At 45.0% G+C, this 21,970-nt stretch overlaps 1 protein-coding gene across 9 annotated transcripts in view; it reads left to right on the forward strand.

Annotated features, from left to right (window-relative positions):
• Ldlrad4 (low density lipoprotein receptor class A domain containing 4) overlaps positions 1–21,970 on the forward strand; it is a 334,133-nt gene that overhangs the window by 279,815 nt on the left and 32,348 nt on the right. For 2 of the 9 annotated variants that reach the window (XM_038329211.1, XM_038329212.1), the window contains exon 2: positions 15,093–15,261. The exons of the other annotated variants lie outside the window; for them this stretch is intronic. In XM_038329211.1, the coding sequence (XP_038185139.1) occupies positions 15,192–15,261 (70 nt within the window). In that variant the 5' untranslated portion in view covers positions 15,093–15,191. The remainder of the gene's footprint in view (positions 1–15,092; positions 15,262–21,970) is intronic. 9 annotated transcript variants of the gene reach the window in all.

The raw sequence follows: 21,970 nt of genomic DNA on the forward strand, positions 1-21,970 counted from the left end.
GGTACTTTTGAGTGGGTGGTGTGTGGTGTTGGAGTACAGACGGGTTTCAATTCCCCTTGCCCACTGGACCCAGCAATGATACAACATAGAAAGCAGGCTTTATTTCCTTTTTGCATACATCTAAACCAACACTTGATACACTTTCATGAAGAGAAGGTTTCTGGCTTTTATCGACCATTCCGATTATCTCACTCAAACCATTATATGCTAGCTAACCAGAGGGGCTATTTAAAGACTAATAGCATTGTCATATCACAGACTCATACAACTATGTACAGTTTAATATTGTAGTATTATTTTTATATTATTGCATTTTTCTGAAACAGATTTATGAAACATATAGGTCAACTATCGTTAATGTGAGTTTGCAGAAGATAGTAGGTAAAGAAAGGATGGCCGACTAGTCAAGGGTACCCAGCCTGGGATGACCAGCGGGGTGTGGTCTCCTGAGTTTTCTGATCTCTATGTTCTCAGTAATTGCTTTTTGTTACTATGACCTCTGGGAAGGATGAGGCCCATGCACTAGTGTGTGTGTTACATGCATGTGCTTGTACAGGTATATGTGCTTGCTAATGCGGAAGCCAGAGCAGGATGTTGGGTGTTTTCCTCTGTTCCTCTCCACCTTATTATTGCCGTGTGATGGGGTCTTTCACTAAACTGGAAGCTTGCCTTTTGGGAGAAGCTGTGTGGCCAGGGAGTGCTTTGAATCGGATTATCTCTGTCCCCTAATCCTGAGGTTACAGGCATGCACAGCCATGCTTGTCTATTTACATGGTTGCTGGGGATTCAAGCCGAAGTCTTCTTGCTTGCGAAATAAGCACCTGTACCCACTGAATCAGCTCTCCAACTCCACACCGCACTTTGAACACTTAGAATGGAGTTATATAATTCTAGAAAGCATTGAACTGGAAGCTCAAAGTTTTGTGTGTTTGTTTGCTTGTTTTTAGTTCCAGAGAGATAGAAAATAGTTTGGTCCCCAGTGCTTTTGGGAGAACACACGACCACACCACTTTCAACTGAGAAAACTGACTAGTTTTGCATTTGGTTTTTGTTGTTGTTGTTTTGTCTTGTTTTTCATTTGAGACAGATGTCTATGTCTACATCACTGAGGCGGGCCTGAAACTGGTTGTGTAGTTGAGCTTGTGGTGAGCCTCCTGAGTACTGGGGTTACAGGTGTGCACCCCTACACCTCACTGAGGAGTTAACGTTTTAGATAATTTTTATTTTGCACCAAGTCAAGCCCCTCTAGAGTCAGAAGCTAGGTCCCAGACTGTCAGTGTGGTTTTTATTCGTTCCTTGGCCTAGCAGTCGGTTGTTGGTGACTTCATACCGGCCCAGCACAGTTGAGATGCAGTGGGTGCAACACTGACCACAGAAGCTCCTGAGTGAACGTACTCTGAGGCACGGTGTCATGGCTGTCTGGCTTTGCCATTAGCCTTTGGAATGCCTCGGCTCTACAGCTCTGGTGTGTGGCAGGATTCAGCAAACACCACACATTCAGAGCTCAGTCCTCTCTCCCTTCACCTGTGATAGCTGATTTGTTGCCCTTTCCAGTTAGTAGGAAAATATCAATTATGTCTCGTGTTCTTCGTCCCCAGCAACTGCAGGAATTGATGGCCCTATTCCCCTCCAGCCAGTCTCTGTGGATGGTTTGAGTGGTTAGGTGGAGGTGTGCCTTCAAGATTCATCTTTCTTCCTCACACATGCTAGACAAATAATTATACCCTGCAACTTCTTTTAATTATGTTTAAGCACGGGGTAAATTTAAAGTCAGAATATGTCATGGTGAAGAAAGCTAAGTTCTGTGAAAATAATCCTGCCGTGAGTACCTTTGTATCTGTCTCTCGATTCACGCTGAGCCCAGAATAAATCCTAAATATTGTCTCAGCCCCACAGAGCTTCCCTCCCCAACGCAGTGAGTTATAAACTGTGTTTGGTCCAGGCTTTAGGCTCTGTGCGGGGCCAAGCAGGACAAAAAGAGGCTATCCTTATTCACAGTTTCCACTGCTCTTGGTAAAATACTAGATGAAGAGGCGAGAGCTTGTTTATATCAGAGCTGACAAACAGGGTAACCTTGCAGCGAAAAGCAAATGCAGATGAGGGCTCTTCCCTGGCCAGGATACGAATGCGCCTCATGCTTGTCTGACCCTGTTACCCATGGTCAAATGCACTCGATATGGTTTCCATAGCATCCAGACAGCCTGAGTACCTAATGTCTACCTGTCTAGTCAACACATCAGCTTTACCGGAGGGAGAGAGCAGGAGTGGTCACCGGAGTTCATTTCCTATCGGGAAGAAATTTGTTGCCGGCTCTCCCTAGTCTGATGTGACTACTGGAAGCCCCTGAGCTATTTTTCATGGTAACAGCATGTCCTGAATTTTTGTTGTTGTTGTTCTATTTATTTCACAAGCTTTGTCGCTGTTTAAAGGGGTCTTTTAAAAGCCTTTAATATTGAGGAACACAAAGATTACGTCCAGCCAGGGGGATTGCTAGCCTGCCCCAGATGAAGGATGTACACATTCACTAATGCACCAATGAGAAAGGGTTATTTGATGACCAGTGATTTTGGCGACGGAACTTCTGCCCCAGATTTGATTAAGCCTCCATCCAGACTTCCTCTTCCAGGAGATTATCTTTTAGCACACGTTTGGCTCCCCTCCCCCTCTTGAAGCCCATTAGGAAAATTAAAGCATTTAATTATAGTGATGACTTTTACAGATGCAGGCACTGCTTTTCCAGGTTTTCTCCAAATGTAAGCACACTTGCTGCATCGAGCAAAATCTCGTTACTTAACACAAACTGCTGTGGAGTTATATGGAGAGCACATTAGACGCAGACACATTTTAGAATATTAAGCCTGTTTTAGGAGGAAAACAATCTCGTTAATTAAGCCGGGGAAACAAATCAAGTAGGAAAACTGAAACATTGCTAAGTATGAACTTTTTCTTAAGTGAACTTGGCTGTTGAACAAGTAGGTCTCCCCAACTTCTTAAAAAAAAAAAAAAGATCAGACATATTTCTTATGCATGTTATATAATGCCAGACAGCGAGTGGGCTGATTGAATTAAAGCAGTGTGCAGTAAACTTCTCGAGGCTCTAATTTCTTCCACGTAGAAGTAAAATTCTTTACTAGGCACTATACCTAGTAAAGCATAGGCACTGAGAAGGACTTTGAGTCTGAGCTATGAGTATTTTATCTCTCTTCTCCTAATCAAATTAGTTTCAGTATGATAGCAATTACCATATTTTAAGGAAAGCCTCAGAATTTTGAAATTTGTCCACACACACCTATGCCCACAGAATGGAATATTGTAGTATCTAACTTTTAGACATGTTCATGCCAAAATGATCCGGATGCCTTAAAACCATGTGAGAGCTAAAACTGGGGGTGGTGCTACTTACCTTTAATACTATTACTAAAGAGAGAGAGACAGGCAGACCTCTTTGAGTTCAAGGCTAGCCTGGTCTACATATTGAACCCTAGGCCAGCCAGGACTACATAGTGAGATGATACCTTAAAAACAAATATGGTAGATCTACAAGTGTGTGTGTCCTTGTGTCATGATAGTGTATCTCCAGGTAAATGAAGTACAGAGAAATTTCAACACCAGAGCCGTACAATACCATGGAAGAAAGCAAACATTTAGGGAGCTGGCAAAACAAAATGTTAGGTACGTGTGTACTCATTTTCTTTTGGAATATCTCCACTATTGAAACACTGCCTTAGGTAAATGGCGGTCAAGTTCTTTTAAAACACTTTAAAAAATGTATTCTTTAATGAGTTCATATGTGACTATATTGTATGATGATCAGAAGCATCCCATTCCCCTCTCCTTTAAGACCCTTCTCCTTCCCATCATTCCCCCACCCCTACTTTGTTGTCTTTTAATAGCTCACTGTGTTTATTAGGATCACATGCACGTGTGACTGTGTACTATGTACTGAATTCATGGGCGGCTACTGCAGGGACTAAACCATTGAAGAAAAAGAACTCTGCCTCACAGAGCAGCCAGTGACTACCAAGAACTGCTCGGCTGTGGGTGAAACATCAGGCACCCCTCCCTGATGTGGCATGTCCTTCTGTATGTGTGTTGCTTTTATTGGTTGATTAATAAAGTTGTTTTGGCCAATGGCTTAGCAGAATAAAGCTTGGTGGGAAATCCAAACAGAGATATAGAGAGATAGTAGGTGGAGTCAAGGAGATGCCATGTAGCTTCCAAAGGAGAAAGATGCCAGAATATTAGCAGTAAGCCAAAGCCTTGTGGCAATACGTAGATTGATAGAAATGTGTTAAGTTGTAAGAACTAGCTAGGAATATGCCTGAGCCATTGGTGAAACAGTGTTGTAATTAATATAGTTTCTGTGTGATCATTGGGGTCTGGGTGACTGGGAAACGAAAAAACAGTCTCCATTTTCACCTCCTCAGTCCATGTTGGGAGATGACAGCTCAGTCTTGTGTAGGCCTTGTGCCGTCAGTTCATGAGAGCAGTGGCCATGCCGTGTCCAGAAGACAGCACTTCACAGCACCCCTTCTCATTATCCAGCTCTTATATTCTTCTGTCCCCTCTTCTACAGTGTCCCCGAACATTAGTGGGGAGTAGCGTAGATGTCCCTGAGCACTCCACAATCACTTAGTCTCAACCCTTTAGCCAGTAATAAGTGTCTGCATTGACTGCATCCCATGGCAGAAAGAAAGAAGTTTATCAAGGCTGAGAGTTGCACTAGTCTATGGATATAAATGTAGATGTTTAGAAGACATCATGTCCACTTAGCACAGCAGCAGTAACAGGTTCCTTCCTGCAGCCCATGGACCTCCTCAGCCAGGGCTTTTGAGTGACTTCATAGTACCAGGTGTGAATTCCTTTCCTGTGGAATGGGCCTCAAATCCGATCAGAACGTAGCTGGTTACCCCCATAACAGGCCACTGTCATTATCAGTGGGCACATCTCACTTGGCAAGTCAATATTACATCATACAGGGCCCCCTCCCCCGACTGGGTAAGATCTCAATGACACCTCTACTCCAGTGGCCTCTGCAGTGCTCAAATCCTAGTAGTGGTCAGAGTGTCCCTCCAGACTAAAGCTCAGTTTTCTGCCCCATCCCTAGAGTTTCTGCCACCTGAAATTTTTCATTTCTAGCAGGTTCCTGGGTAACTTTTCTGGGCGAGGAGAGAGCCTTTGAGAACCCCTACCCATCACATCATATTCTAGAACTCGTTCCATGTTGGGTATTAGTCTTACTCCTACTTTGCAAGTGCTCATTGAACTCGTGCTAATGTTAGGAACTTTGCTATTGCAAAGCCCTGTGCTGGCCTTTACTGAGAGTCAACTGTATGGCGTCCTTTCCAGAAAGAGGCACATATGCCTTCAGCTGGCCCGCAAGTGAGCGAGCCAAGGACCTGCTACACCCCAGGCTTGTGTTTGGTTTCAGAGGGTGCTATGGCTGCAGGCACTGAGGGGTTAACACAGTTATATCCTTTTCTTAAAGACCTCTTGTCTTCTCTTCAGAATTTGTTTGATGGTAGATTTTACATGTAACTTCTCAGATAGACCTATGGGTCTTTTAATTATTGGTGGGACCAATGCCCAGGTGAGTTAAACCGATAGATAGATAGATTGGTAGATTAGATAGGTAGACAGACAGACAGACAGACAGATAGATAGATATCAAAGAAAGACAGGGTCAGTCCTTCTTGATATAAAATCCAAAATGACATTTGCACTGTAGTGATTCCCTCTTGTGTGGAAGTATGTGCCCTGGCTTCTCTCATTCCTGGAAAGACCTTCCTTCTCCTTTTTCTGAACAATTTAATTTTGAACTTCTTTGCTTTGAGCGAATCAATTAGAGCAGTATTTTACATAAGGATTTTATAAATAATTTTTAGAGGCAAAAATGAGTCTATTCAGTGTCTGTCACTGAAGTGTTAGCCTCTTTTTTAATATTAAAAATAAATATGTGGGTGGGCCTTGGTAAGGAATATATTTTCAAATATATCATCAAAATGATGCATTGTTTTAACTTTCAATTTTCTGCCTTGCCCTCCGTTGACCTTCAAAAGAAAAGGGTGACTACCTGATCTCTTACTTCCACCCAGTCCTCATGCAGCCTGCTGCCTCTGTGCTCCTAAGACTGAGTCGTTCCCGTGGGGACAACACAAGGGTAAGAAAGATAAACAAACTAAGCTAACCTTGTCGTGTAGGTCAGGTTTCAGCTCAGTTCCTCAGACCATCAGAACATCATTGTTGGCGGGTGTGTGTTTGAGACCATCTAGCCCATACGGCCCTCCCTGGCTTAGAACTCACTGCCAAGACCAGTCTGGCTTTGAACTCACAGAGATTTGCCTGCCTCTGCCTCCCAAGTGCTGAGATTAAAGGTGTGGCCTCCCCACCCAGCTGCCTTGGGTTTGTGGCCAACTAGAGGCATTCTTATATCACAGGATGGAAATGTGTAGCTTCTGTTGGAAGAGGCTTACCTAGTAGCGGTTCTCTGAGACACAGTGCTTTTTACTCTTGATCTGTTGGCTGTGTTTCCTCTCCTTACAGAGCCGGGGACCAGCCTGACCCAGGACTTGGGATTTTAGTGGAGATAGGAGAGGCCTTCCGCACTTCCAGAGTTCATGTTCAATAAACTTAAACAGCACATGACAATTTATCAATATAATGTTTATTATACAACCATGTTTTGTTGTTGTGATTATCATTTCCTTTAGTTATTTGAGCATAATAATGATGGGCACTATCAAGTTTTTCTGTTGAAGCCCAGCATTTAGACACCATGAATAGTTTTTATTGTTTTCTTTATTTCTTGTTTATGGGTCACACTTTCTTGTTTCTTTCTTTGCCCCCTGCCTCTTATTCTTTTCCTGAGACATGAAGCTTAGGCTAGTTTCAAACTCATGAGCCTCTTACCTCTGCCTTCCAAATGCTGGGATTATTGGCATGTGCCTTAATGCTAAGTGGTGCTTCACTTTTTGTTGAGAAGTAGTCATGGACATTTTTTGTTGATAGAGGCTATGAGCTGTCAGTTCCAGCCCCATCCCTGAACCTGTGGTTCTCTTGTTCATGTAATGACTTGGCTGAGCTGTTTTATTCAGCTCTACCTTGTGCCTCACACCTCTCACGTTGCTCTCCCGAGGACGTAGCCTTGAGCAAGACAGTCCTGAGAGACCACAGTAATCTTTGCAAGACTGTCTGCCATATTTCTTTACCCCATATTCCTATTACACTGTCTGCCTTGGTTGGTGGTATTTCCAGCTGATGATTTCCACTAATTGTTAGCTGATTGCTTTGTTTTTCACTCTACATGGGCATTAATTGTCCCAGGCTGCTTTGGTTAAACTCAGGCCCCTTTTGCAGAGATATTCTTGTGATAGCCTTTGAGCTGTGGTCTGACCTCTGAAGAACTGTCCTTAATTCTTGTTTTCATCCTGTGTACAATTTGCCAGGCACGGAGCAGCGCATTTCTCTTGGGAGTGAAAGATACTTCTCAGTCATTTACTACTAACATCTCTAGTTTTTAAATCTTCTTCATGCTTGAGTTGCCCCTTAGTCTCTTCTCAATAATTGTCTCTTGGAGAGGCGGTTCAGCCCTCTCTCATGTGGTCTGACTCTACTCTAGACAAGATCTTTTTAGTCGCTGCTCCAGAAGTATGGTGGGATTATTGGATCATTCCTCTCAGAGTAAACCCCGCCCTGTGCCCTGCTTCCTGAGGTGGTTTAGTAATGGATGGTGGGGCCAGAGTCATTGCCACTCACAGGCTGTGTGACTTTAGCCAAGCTACTTTACCTTTCTGTGCCTTAGTTTGCACATAGTTAAGATGATAATATCTGGTATTAATTCAGTAGTAGTTGTAAGCGTTAAATGGGGTAATGACATGATCTCAGACAGTTCTGAGATGTTAATTGGCCCTTTATGAGTGCTGTCTTGGTGTTAGCCATGACTGATATTATTTGGGTTACATGTCCCTCCTTTGTGCTCTCACATGGCAGGTCTGTTGAACATATCACCCCACAGTGCCTGTGGTTGCCTACACAAGCCCAAGCCAGACAAAATTCCTGCATGAGTGGACAGGAGCCCCTGAGATCCCACTTTTGGTAGAGGGGGTATTGGTAGTTGACGGTTGCTAACAGAAGGAAAAGTCACTCTCCTTTGGGGGTGTGGCTACTGTTAGATGGCCACGTGATGGGATGGAGCGCTCCAGGATGCATTTGAAGGTGCTAATGGTGGCTGGATAGTATCAAAATACAAGGTATAAATTATGAAAAATTCAAATTATAAATACAAACTGTCATTTTAAAAAAGGAAGAAGAAAAACCATAGACGGTCCAAAGAGATAGCTCCTTATTAAGAGCAATTGCTATTCTTCAGAGGACCACAGAGGAATCCAGCCTAGTTCTCAGCATTCTTGTCTGGCAGCTCAAAGCTATCTGTAATGCTATTCCAAGGGGGATCTAATACCCCTGTGGACCCCATCGGTACATGTACACCACACACACACACACACACACACACAGAGAGAGAGAGAGAGAGAGAGAGAGAGAGAGAGACGCGCGCGCACACACACACACCACAGATAAAAAAATAAAGATCTTTTAAAAATCTGTATATTAAAAGAAAAATAGAGACATCACATGTTAACATGAGATTCTTTGTTTGCCATTCTTATTGACCCCATAACACTGTCAACCTTACTGGCCAGGAATAGGAACAGCATCAGGCTGTGGAGAACAGTCAGCACCCACCCTTAGCCCAGGAAGGCAGCCTTGCTGTTTACACCCATGTGCACACATACCCATGTGCACACAAACATGTGCACATTGACTGCTGCTCTTTAAAATCATCGTAAAATAGATGAATACCGTGGAATAAACGAGAGACCAGGATTCTATTCTCATTTCCTCACCATACACAATTTCCTCCCACCTCAGGAAACAGACCTGAGCTTCGGTGTACGAATGACTCAACCTTTGATTAAAGTTGTTTTCTTTTAAAAATGTCTGTTTGCTTAAATTGTGTGTGTGTGTGTGTGTGTGTGTAAGTGCAGAGGTCAGAGGGAAACTCTCCTTCCATGCCTCTTTTGTAGGATCCAGGGAGTGAACTCGCTTGTCAGGCCAGTAGGCAAGCACCCAACCCCCGCCCCCAACCATCTCACTGGCCCCAGGCTAAGACCTTGTTAAAATGCGGGCTGAGATTCTGGATTTCTGATGAGCTTCAAGGGATGTATAGATTCTTGGCCACACCCTGGTTAGTGAATGCATTTCAGTCTCCCGAGAGCCGTATGTGGGAAGTATTCTCAGTCATATGTTACAGTGGAGAAAACAGAGCCAGCCCAAGCTATCAAGGTTAGACGACCGATGTGGGAGGGTCTTCTGTTTGAGTTGATTTCATTGGTTAATAAAGAAACTGCCTGGCTCATTTGATAGGCCGGCCCTTAAGTGGGTGGAGCAGACAGAACAGAATGCTGGGAAGTTAGTCAGACCACCATGCCTCTCCTTTCTGGGACAGACGCTATGAAGCTCTGGCCCAAGATGGATGTACGCTAGAATCTTCCCGGTAAGGCACTACTTCGTGGTGCTACACAGATTATTAGATATGGGTTAATCAAGATGTGAGTAAGAGGCTGGAACTAATGGGCCAGGCAGTGTTTAAATGAATACAGTTTGTGTGTTGTTATTTTGGGTGTAAAGCTAGCCAGGCGGCTGGGATCCGGGCGGCAGGAACACAGGTCTGCCCGCAGCTCAACACTACAGACGACAGCCCTGGAAACATTTAGGGACACCTGAATTTAGCCACTCTTGAACTTTCTACCGCCTATGTATTTTCTACTAGGATTTGGAAAAGTAATTGTAGTTTTCATAGGTGTATTATCTCCTTTAGTTGGGGACGACTTGGGTGTTATACAAATCTGGACTACCATAAACATGGAATAATTGATTTCTCTTATAGAAAAACAATGGGATGGTTGCGCACATGCTATGTAAGACAAACTCTAGAAGCTGTTAGCACGTGGAGTTCACTTCATGGTAAGAGGTTATCTTGAAGCATTTCCATCTTTTGATCCATTTCGTTGCCCCAGTAGTTTCATGGTCACACACGTCTACCTTTGTTACCATTTGTACCAGCATGGAGCTGGTTGGACACAGATAGCAGCCTCTAGATTTCTATAGAAAGACACCTCTGTGTTGCATTTTTTTTTTTTTGAGCACTAGGATACATTAGTAAATTTTTCCATGCCACAGGCCAATACAAATATCAAACTATTGCTGTGTTTTGAGTCTTTAGGGACATAGTATTTATATTCCTTTAACGGCTTCACTCTGAGCTTTTGAACATTAACAAATTCTAACACTATTTCTGTTTGTAAAGACTGAATTCCAAGGTATAACTTTTATGTGAAAAAAAAAAAAAACCATCTCGGAGCAAAATTTCACAGCACAATCAGAAACCCCAAAGAAGGGGAATGGATAATGGACAGAGCCATTGATTCTTAATGGGGTTGTAAGCATTTGAAACACAAAATGGCCCTAAGAGTCTCGTGGAAATGGATTTCTGAGTTGATATATCCCTTAATGTCCAAAAATGGGTAATCAGGCTGAAAAAAAAATCAAAACGAGTGCTCATCAGTCTGCTGGTGCCCTTCGGTTAGCTTCAGGAAGCTGTCCATTTGTGGATGGACGATATTTGGTTTACTGCTCACCAAGCAAAATGATGTGTCCATGGGAGGTTTCAAATCCATAATCCATCTCCCACCCACCTCTACCTGCTATTTAATTTTGGACTAAGTATTCACACTCTGAGTGTTGGATTCCTCATTAACCAATTGAGAACAAGAAAGTATAGTTTTCACAGTTGGTGTAAAGATAAAAAATACACAGAGCTCAGAAGTTTCTAGAATGCAGCAGCGACACTTTATAGAGTTTTATAAATGCTGGCTTTCTGTTGGCATGGATGCTGAAGCGTGTTTGAGCCTCTTCAAATGCCCTTTAACTGTGAGAATTTCTGTTTGGAGTAGAGGAGAGAACAGCTATGGAAAAGGAGCCCATGGTGGAAAAAAAAAAATCAGAGGCTGGGCCAGACTACATGCTAAATGGGATTGTATAAACAAATATTCTTGCATAGCAGAGTACTCTTTACTCCCCTGGCCCAGCTCTGACCTATTAGGTTTAAATGCTTCAACTACTAACTCCCTGCCTCTTTTGGCCATCAGGGAAGCCCCACGCTTCAAGTTTCCTTAGTTTGTCTTATACTGATCATGGCTGAAAGCCAATCCTCTGAGCAGGGTCAGTTCTTTAAGACCCAGTGACCTACAGCTGGAACCTGAGACAAGTTCAGTGCCTCAGCCATGTAATAATTAGTAAATACGCCTCAGAAAGGTGTCTCTATCTGTAGGATTATAGCCAAGGCCTGTGCGCTTCCTCCTGAGGGCTGCGAACACTTTGCAAATGTTTGTCAGCTGGATTGATTCACTGGAGACTTTTCCACAGGAAGCTCTGGGGCCGTTCTTCATGCTGCTCTGTCATATCCTCATGGCTACCAGGAAACCCTTCTGAAATGTCTATGTGAGATGACTCCACCTGGTATCATGCCCCAGGCCTCTGCTGTACGTAGGGGAGGCTCGCAGATCTTCGAGACTCATCTCTAAGTTTATTAGAAAGCTAATATGTCTTTGTAAAGCCTTCCAGAGCACTTAGAGGTATCATTCCAAGACACAGTAGAAGAGCACGTGACTCCATTTGTGTTGTATACAGTATCATTCATGTGTCCTTCTGTCCAGCGCACTAGTCTTTCCCATGCCCTTCTACTTGGTGCCCTGCTCTTATCTCTGGATCAAGACACATTGGTACTTATCCCTTAAGCAGTGCCTATCAAGTCTCATCAGCATGGCTACCAAAGCCTGAGCTGAATAGGGACAATACCACAGACATGCTCAAGTGGGTGGGGGAAGCTGCAGGCAGCTAAGGAATGCTGAGAGTGGGAGGAATAGTCTTCCCCAGGGAAGAGCTCGCCAGCTGGCCAGCCAAATGGTCAGCCTGAAATCATACATACAAGTAACACTATATGGCTCGAGCAAGCTGTATGTATCTATGTCAGAATAAATATGTATATACCTATACATAACGGTATGTAGCAAAAATGAATGGAAAAGGAGGCCATGAATTTGAAAGAAGGTGAGGAGGGGTAGATGGGAAGGTTTGGAGGGAGGAAGGAGAAGTGAAGAATGATTAATTATAATCTCAAAAATAAAGTAATTAAAAAATTAAAAAGCAAATTTAAAAAAAAAAAAGGCTAGTATTTACCTATTGTAGCCAGAATGAGATGTTTGTCACGGGCTAAACTGTCGCATTACGGTTTGTGTGATTTGACTTCTGCACTCTCTTCCCTGAGCAACCTCCTTAGGTGTGTGTAAGGGAGTGAAATCAACAGACAAGGACCACACCTGTGGAACCAACCCAGACGATCCCTCAGCAAGTGCTGGGGTGGGGCACTGGGCAGCATTAACCAGGCTGTGTGCTATGCACGCTGCAGACACAGCCTGTTTCAATAGACACTATGCCCTGCAACCTACAATGACTATCCCATGGGGATACAAGGCAGCATTTGGAGGGGTGTGTGTGTGTGTGTGTGTGCGCGTATGCATGTGTAGTTTCTCAAGCTGCCAAATGCGCTTTCTTCTATAAGGTCAAAAGTTTTTAACTTCTTGTTTTCTTTGAGACAGGGTTTCTCTGTGTAACCTATTGACTGTCCTGGAACTTGTTCTGTGACCAGGCTGGCCTCAGACTCAGAGATCTGCCTGCCTTTGTCTCCTGAGTGCTGGGATTAAAGGCGTGCGCCACCACCACCATGCTTTGAACTTTGTTTTCAGACAGAATGATCAGAGTTTAATTCAAATTGGTTCCTATGACCAAAATGCCCAGTGATAAGAAAGTCGACTAAACAACATAAATGTAAGGCCATTAAGAGCAACTATGTTGATTCTTTTCTAGTTTGTTTTTACTTGGTTTGAGACAGGGTCTCGCTGTGGAGCCCTGGCTAGCCTGGAGCTTGCAGGGTAGCCTCAAACTCACAGAGATCCACCTGCCATGTGACCCTATACCCAGAAGATTTTTAGATACATGAAGTGTATCTAAAAATTCTAGAAAAGTAAACTTCAAGGTGGTTATTCGTGACCTGCTTCAAAACACAAATGTGTCCAGTCGAAAAGAACCCACGAAACTGACTGAATCCCCGCTATTACAGAGACTTAGAGGGGCAACCCCTATTCCCTCCTGTGGAGAGTGGGGTCACAGTCAGCTATCATGCTATGAGCCTTTGACCAGAAACTGCTGCCCCTGGTCTCCCAGGATCCCCGGGCTCCAGGAACAGTTGATAACTGAGACCAGGGAAGCTGACTTGAAGTGGGAACAGTTTGTAATTCTTCTTGCAGCCGGCTCTTCTAGAGCATTCCATGAGCTGAAGATTCTGTCAATCTACCTGGAACCCCGCCCCCATAGTCACTCAGCAGTATAACCCTGAGGAAAGTCACTAAAGGAAGGAGCTACATTTTTAATTTAGAAATGACTGAAAAACAGCCACGGGGCCTTGATTTGACCCTATGCTCAAATGTAAATTTCTGTGCTAAACTTCTGACTCTTTGAGCTAGGGGAAATGTCCCAAAGATCTTCTTGGTAATTCTCTTGCTCCTTTTCTGCTTCCAGGAATTAGAACAGGAGAGAGTGCTGTCCTCAGTGCTTGGACCTGCTACCATGCCCCAGGTGACATTCCCGGGCTCTTAGCAGGGACTGACGTCGATTGCCCTTATTTCTGACTCTGGTAGTAACCAACAGTTTAGTTTTGCTTTGACAACTCTTCCTACCGCCAGCGCTGTTGTCGCGGCCCACGTGTCATCCCTATTTACCCTAAATAAGGAAAAACAAAAGCTATTCTTGGCAGAGTGCAGTGCCTGTGGCCGGGGGTTATTTGCAGTGTGACCCGTGGTGGCACTCTGCCCTTTTCACTGTGGTGCCAGGTGATTTTTTTTTTTTCCTCTGAAAACTGTAACAGACATGCAGCCATCCACCAAATCTTCTCCACACGGCCTCGGGTCATCCGAATGCTTAAGGAAGGTTTTTATGAACATCTGAAAAACACCGTCCTGACCTCCAGAGAAAGTGGCTACTTGTACAAAAGGAACCCGGGACGTGTGCTTCTGGGAGAGGTCTCTGCTTTCCTATTTGAAAGGCCCCTTTGTATCACCTGGGGGCTATTTTTCTGTAATTTCAGAACTGTTTGAACGAAAACCGCGCAGTAAGGTTGAGAGTTCTGGTTTGAAAGGATTCTCTCAATGCTGTGTTTGTGCCGCTATGCCATGAGAAGAGAGAATATGAACGTGAGCGCTTCTTGTTGTGGTGAGGCATCGCCAGCTGTCAGCGCTGGGAGAGCGGCTGTAAGCGGTCAGGGACCTTGCCGGGAGGAGGATCAAGAAAGATAGCGTGTAGCCTGGCCTCCAGGGGGAGGGATGTGGTGGGTGCTGGCAGCTGGATACACAAGGCTGGCGGTCCTGCTTGCCCTGTTGTCACAGTAAGCACACGCTCCATTTCCTCAGCTCTGAAAGGCTTCCAGCAAAGAGGAAGGGGAAAAAATATGTTGGGATTTTCAGATCCCCTCTCTCTGCTGAGTCTGATTTGCTACTTGCCTGTTATCAAAAGATTATTGGATGTAATAGGATAAGATGCACTGTCTAGCTGCATTCTGTTCGCCTGCATGTGTGTGACATGCTGGGATTGTGACATGTCTGGATGTGAACTGTCTGGGTGTGAGGCCAAACCCAGAGAAAGGCAGACTAACCATTGATATATGTTGTCGTCAACAACACTGAGTGCTCTTGGGATTGGAGACCCGGCTTACTCTCTTTGCGACATTGCCAGCTTCCTGCCGCAGACCTCCTGATTTCTGTTGATGGCGGTTGATAATTGGTAGTCACAGTCTGTGGTCGGAGCCACAGTGTTTGAGTCTAGCACCTGGGCTGGGCCCCTGCTGATAGAGTAGAGAGAGACATAAGAACCCCCCCTCTCTCTTTCTCTCTCTCTCCCCCCCACACCGGCTATCACTACAGCTCTGAGCTGCCTGGAGAGGAGCTGGCCTGCAGTTGAAGGATGGTTTGAACTGAGTGGGCTGTGCCCCAGCTGGATTTTCCCTGGCCAAGCACTTGATTATGTCCCTCGAGCAGCTGAGCAACAGCACACTGAAGGAGGTTCAGTTTAAAGACCTGTTCCTTAAAAAAGGTACATTTGCAGGGGGCAGCTGTGGGCGATGCATGGTCTTCGGGGCTTCTTGCGGGTTGGTTTTCTTCTGCCCTTGGAGTTTGGTCTGAACAGAGCTGAGCAGAAGAGCAAGTCCTTCCTTCTCAGGAAGCCTGCTCTTAAACGTGGCAATAGTGGCATATCCCATCAAATCGAGAGGTGGAGGCAGGAGGATCCGAAGTTCAGGGTTTTCTTCAGTAACTTAGTAAGTTGAGTAAGTTGGAGGCCAGCCTGGGATACAGGAAGCCTGTCTCAAGAAAAAAAAAAGTTTGTTTTGCCTGTCAGTCTGTCAGCTCTCTCAGGTGGGAATCTTAAGGGAGCTTTTTCTGTCTTCTTTGATTTGCAATTAGCTTGTTTCCGCTCAGAGATTTTATATATAAATATAATTAGTTTCCCCCCTTCAATTGCCCTAAAAGTTTCCCCTTTGATTGATGGTGTTTTTTTTTTTCCACCCTGAGTTGTTGTGAAAACATTTGAAAGAAAAAAATGTATTTCTTTCAATGGGATTGGGTCATTGACTAGTTTTTCAGGTTATCAAAAGTAACAGGAGATATTGGGAAACAGAAATTGGTTCCAAGAGTGATGTGCAGCTAAGGAGAGTGAGAGGCAAACAGGCGGCCAGCAAGCAAGCACTCAGAAGCCACCACTTGGGACTGGGACCTGGGAAAGTGCCATGCGCAGCTGTATTCTTCTGACCACCTTCTGAATAATGTGGAGGTGAGTCGCGGGCGGATCTGAAAATGACTTCTCTAAGGGGAGAGTCTGACCTTAGGTACTTTTAGTTCCCGGTTATAGCATGGCAGAGGATGGACTTCTTTGCAAAGGTTCATAAATACCCCACTACTCCTCTGCGGGTTGTTTCTTTTTAACGACAACTCTGTCAGTCATCTTTGACTGGGAGATGTTTAGGTCAGTTTTTCTAAAGAGATCAGAGGAGTCTAGATGGCGAAGTATGTAGAGAAAAAGTCGTATTATTGGACAAGTGCTTCCGCTGGAGATACTAGCAGAGTCTGAATTCTAGGGATTTCTTAGCCAATCTAATCCTTGTTGACTTGCCCTGGTTGCCGCTTGGGAGGTAACCTGGTTGGGATCGAAGTTGGGGAGATATGCCTTCGCGTTATCCGCTCCACCTATGAATCATAGACACCACTTCCAATGTTGTTGTTATGCGAACTGCCTTATGTAAATATAAGAATGTAACTGGAATGTAGAAGCAGATAATTTACAGCAATCAGGATCTTTTCTGGTGGCCATTTGAACTTCCTTTAAATAGGAATGCTGGGTAATTGGTGCAAAATATGAAAACCTTTGGTAAAATGTTAGCATCATTAAAGTTGTTGGTGAGTGTTTGCCAGGATACGGTTCTGTATGAGACAGTGTATAAACAAATTAGGAAACAGAATTTGAAAGACCTGATCTCCTTTATATGTATGTAATACACACTAATTCCACATCGATGATTAAGACCTGGCCCACGGCTCAGTCTCGGAGAGAAGGTCAGAGGACAAAGGTCAGAAAGGAGTGTTAGTATGGAGTGGACTCTGTGTCTGTAGGAAGCAGTGTGGGGGTCAGGAGCCTGCTCTCCAGGGGTCAGAGACAAACTTATAAAGGAAGAAGATACAGCCGGCAATCACAAAAACCTGGTTGTTTTTATAGTTCTGTTTTTTTTTTTCCTTTCTCCTTTTCATTATCCTACTCCTTAACAAACAATTTGGACACACTAGCCACAAAGGAAATGCAATTTTAAAACTTTAATATAATCATAAGCTGTAGCCCTTATTGTTTTGCCTTCTGAACTTTTATCTGCGAAGTCATTGTTTTTTATAGCAGAGGCTTAATATCGCCCTCAACTATGGAGTTTAATGAGTGTGAATTTTCATTCAAGCATTAAAATCTCCAAGAGTGTTTTTATATCAATAGTCCTCCAGCTCAAGACAATTATAGGCTAAGTAGATCCCAGTTCCTTCCCCCCCATCCATCTCCCCGTTACCGCTAAGGAGTTTGGAAAGAATCTACCAGACTATAGGAACATTCAGCAATTGAAAAGTGCCACAGACCCATAAATAAAAACATCACCCACACCCCCCCCCCATAGCTGTCATCTTATCACGACACCTGTTCTGCCGAGCAGGACAGAGACAGGAAGGAAATGCAGACACAAGTTCAGTGTGGAGAAGCCAAACCAGACCAACCCGATGTCACAAAGTCGGCCTCTCTGCCTCAGCAGTGGTGGGGAGTAGGAAGGGTTTGCAGGGAGGGGACTGTCTAGAGGGTGGGATTCTGTGGCAGGCTGGTCATGTTCTTCCCTTCTCTGTGTTCCCAGCCCTGCAGCATGAAGGGGGATAAGGTAGAGGGTGTTCTGTTGGTACAAGTAGGAGGTGAATCACTCAGAGGTCTGTGAGGAGCGGCTGGTCCTGGCGATGACATAAGTGTTCTACATGGCGGCTCCCCCACAGGCGGTCAAAGTGTTTGTTTTGCTGGTGAAAGGAAGGGCTCGTGGGGCCCACGCCATGTTCCTCCGTTAGAGGTTTTCAGTCAGGGAACACATCACACATCTGGAACGTAAAACTAATTGAACATTTAGAAACCTCGACTCCTGCAGAGGAGGATGTATTCGTGGAGGAAAGACCGAATGAAAGACGGTGCTAGCCACCCCACAAATAGAAGTGGGTGTTATGTTAGGAAGCCAAGGGTGGTACAAACACATCTCCCCAGAGTTCATTAAAAATAGTTCAGACGTTCATGCCTCCTGGAGGATTCAGTTCAGGTCCTCATTGGACCAAGGAATGGACCAGCCTGCTCCACACAGTTCTGTTCCTGCGGTTCCCCACAGCACAGCTCAGAGTTTCTTGGAGATGTTTCTATAAAGACAGAGATGCCATCGTCACCGCCGTCATTGTCACTGATTTACAGTAATAGAGTAAGGCCCTGCGGTCCCTTCCTGTAAGCTTGAAATTTATTGTAAAATTTCTGCTGTGTGGCTGGCAATGACTCATCCAGGGCACCTTAGATTTCTGCCTCGTAAAAGGAAGAGGAGGTCAGAAATTCTGTTTAGCCTCAAGTCCTTTACTTACGTGGCTGCTTTTTGCCTTACTTCTGTTGCTATCCGTAACTACTAAAATCAAGGAAGCCTGACCAGTGGGCTGTGTTCAGAATCCATAGTGGTTTACATGAAGATTCGGAAACCTCGAAAGCATCCAATTACCCTTTTAAAATGCTGTTGTTCCTGTGGGCTTAAAAAGTATTCCCGTCTTAATATTTCTTTCCAAATTCATTCTCTTCCTGACGTCCCTTTCCTAACCTACCCCTCCAAAGCAAAACTAAAGCGTCTTTCCTTCACGTGTCCCCCAGGCTCCCTGGACCATCGCACACTCTCCATCCCCCACCACGTGAAAACAAGCTGTGCAGATTTGGGGCAGAGTCTCCTGATTAAAATAAATGGAAGGACAGACATGGGGGGAGGGAAGGGCATTCCATAGAGCAGGACCCCAAGATCTGCTCATCCCTGAGGACCACCCTCTGTTTAATAGCTTTTACTTTGAGAATCCCCCAGGGCTGGATGTTTTTACTCTTCCTATTTTCCCACTTTTGTTTTTTTTTAATCTCTTAAAACTTAAATGAGAAAATGATCTGTCCTCACTGGCTGTTCTGCCCCAAGTTCAAAGAGTAGATAGATTTTAAAATGTTTTCATTTGATGTTACCGTGTGCATACATATGTATGATGTGAACGTCTATGTTAGCATGTATCTGCCATGACACACATGTAAGTCAGAAGACAGCTATGTGTGTGTGGGGGGTCATTTCTCTTCTCAAACTCAGATACTCCAGGGATCAAACTCAGATACTCAGACTTTTGCTGAGCCATCTGTCCTGCCCTAGCCCTGTAGGCTCTGGTGTTCCGCTCTGGGTTCTACACCCAGTGAAGGCCCCACGGGGTGGGCCTTCAAACAGCAGCACAGGGATCCCGGCGTGTGCTGCTGCTAGCCATAACTTGTGAAGACTCTGGCCTTAGGGATCGGATACCCTGGATCTCATTCTTGTCTGCTCAAAGAGCTGCCTCTCATGCCTGGGCTGAGTGACTCAAGCCTACTGTTGCCGCAGGGGCCCACTGGCTATTACTGTAAGGTTGATTTCCTTGGCCAGTGCCCCACCTCCAGGGACCCTATTTATGCTTCCAAAGCCCCTGAGTCAACCTGTTGCCTCACCCTGACACAGGTCTTAGCTTCCTGATTCTCCGTCACCTGTGGATCCCTAACATTGCTGGGCAGCTTTTGAGTCCTCCATGTCCCTGCCAGGGTTTGTTCTTCTGCTTGAAACCCCAGTGCAGTCGTACAGCTGCAGACAGCTCAGCAAGGGCGGTGCGCTCCAGTGGGTACATATGGCAGGTTTACAGGAGAGCTTAGGATGGAGGCTCAGAAGCACCAGTCCTCAGGAAACGGAAGAGAGTAGTGGGGACTCTTTCTTTCAAGGGAGCGATGTATACACTGTTTATGCAGTGGGGATCTTGCTCACCCTTGCTTGGATTTTTAAGTAATGTATTAGATCATTTCATTCAGAATGCCCTATGCTGTCTATATCCAAAATATAAAATACAACACAGAGATCTAAGCATGAAAGAACAAAATAAAAGTTCTTAGAGGAAAAATGTTTTTGGAATATTAGTGTAGCTATGAAGAAAGAAATGAGAGAGTCACTGATGCCATGAGAAATATTGTCTGTAGAGAATCTCACAGAGGAAGTTACAGAAATGAGAGACAAGGTCTCTGACTCAGGACTGCTCCCTCGGCTCTCTTGTACCTGCTCTTGTGGAGGTCGCTGCCTCGGGCCTGTTCTGGCAGAGGTCACTGGCTCAGGCTTGTTTCTGCAGATGTCCCTGGCTTGGGTCTGCTCCTGCGGAGGTCCTTGACTTGGGCCCAGTCCTGCAGAGGTCTCTGGCTTGGGCCTGCTCCCTCAGCGGTTACTCCCTTGTAGCTGCTCTTGTAGAGGTGGCTGCTTTGGGCCTGGTTAGTCTTTTGAAATATCTTACTTTTAATAAATGTTTCTTGATGGTCTACTGACAAATTTGTGTCAGCACCCACATATACTCAGTCTCTCTCTCTCTCTCTCTCTCTCTCTCTCTCTCTCTTCCTTTCTCCCTTCTTCCCTTCCTCCCTCCCTCTCCTTGCCTCCCCCCAATATTTTGGTCATAATTAAAAGGAGGATAAGGTATTTAGTAGGCATGCCAGTGCCTCCACTTCCTCCAGAATGGCATGGGATGGGTACAGTCAGGGGCAGCTGCAGGGCTTCAGCAGAATTTGACAGTTTTCTTCTATAGCCTTTAATTTTTTAAAAAAGTGCTATAATAAAATTCTGTTCAGGTGAAATTCTTTTGTACAGAAATGCCTATGGGATTATGAAAATACTTTTCTTTGCTGCATCTCCACAGCCTTCCACATCCAGGGAAAGTTCATTTAGGGAGAGCTGTCGAGTGAAGGGTTAACCAATGGTCCATGTCGTTGTTGGTCCATGTCCTTGTTTCCTTTTCCCTCTGTGTCTGTCTTCCGGCAAAAGGGAACTCTGGTAAATACTAGGGCATGCTTTAACCAAGAGGGCAGCTTGTGGCAACTCTGTCGCTTCTTTGTAAACATGAAGAGTTGGCCAAGCAGAACATGATTTAAGATTCAGTCTTCCTTTTTAAACTCCTTTCCTTTGGCCCAAGTAGAACTTCCTCTCTCCGTCACGTTCTGTACAGAGGTATCTGCCCTTGGATTTGTGCCTGGCCTCATAGCATAGACCTCAGGGACTCTGCAGGCCTGCATTGTCCTCGGCAGCCTGCATTGGCCTGGCTTGCCAGCAATTGCTGTCCTCGGGGAAGGCCCACTCGGAGCTGTATGTGTGAGCTCCTTCTCTGTGCCTGAGTAGGTTCCTGAGTCACTCTTGCTCTCCCTGCTGTTGGTGAGGTCTCCTAACTACCTGTCAGACACCACTGTGTGCTAATTACTGAGGATGCAGCATCAGCCACAACAGACTTAGGACCATAGTTTCGTGAGAAACCCTGGGTGCACACTCAGCTTCATCTCGGGTTGGAAATGCTGAAGCAGGGAGGGGAGGGAATCCAGACATGTGTGTGCAGGGCGTATTAATGACTGTGGGGTATCATTCGTAATGTTAGTGTTGGAGGCCTACCTTGGTCTTACCGCTCAGACGCTGTGCCTGCAGAATGAGGGAACGCTTTCTCAGCCGCTTACACAGGCAAATCTTCCCAGGACCAGATGCTTGAAGCTACTCTCTTAATATTTATTTTCCTTTCAATGCCCAACTCCTGTGAATTGAGCTCTGAGAAATTTTACTCAACCAGAGGGGAGGGTTCGTTTTCTGGAAAGGTTGTATAGGTGCAGCTTCAGTTGTGAGAGAATTCCTCAACTCTGCTGGAATGAAGAGGTAGACGGTCCCCTGACAGGACAGGAGTTGAGGAGACAGCTCAGGCTGGCCTGAGGTTGGCCCAACATACACAGGTGCCCATTTTGCACCTGCCTCTGGTGAACTCACCAGGCTGACCTTGAATTCCATCCTGTCAGTGAGGAAAGTTGTAGCCAAAAACTCTGGAGGCCTTGTAGGGCCAGCAGAAGATTCTTGTAAGGCTTTAAGTTTGAAGACCAGGTACTCGAACTTTGCAAAGCTGAGTAACAGAGATCTATGGGACAGGGCAAT

This window comes from Arvicola amphibius, chromosome 5 (assembly GCF_903992535.2).
Source record: "Arvicola amphibius chromosome 5, mArvAmp1.2, whole genome shotgun sequence".
Taxonomy (NCBI): Eukaryota; Metazoa; Chordata; class Mammalia; order Rodentia; family Cricetidae; genus Arvicola; species Arvicola amphibius.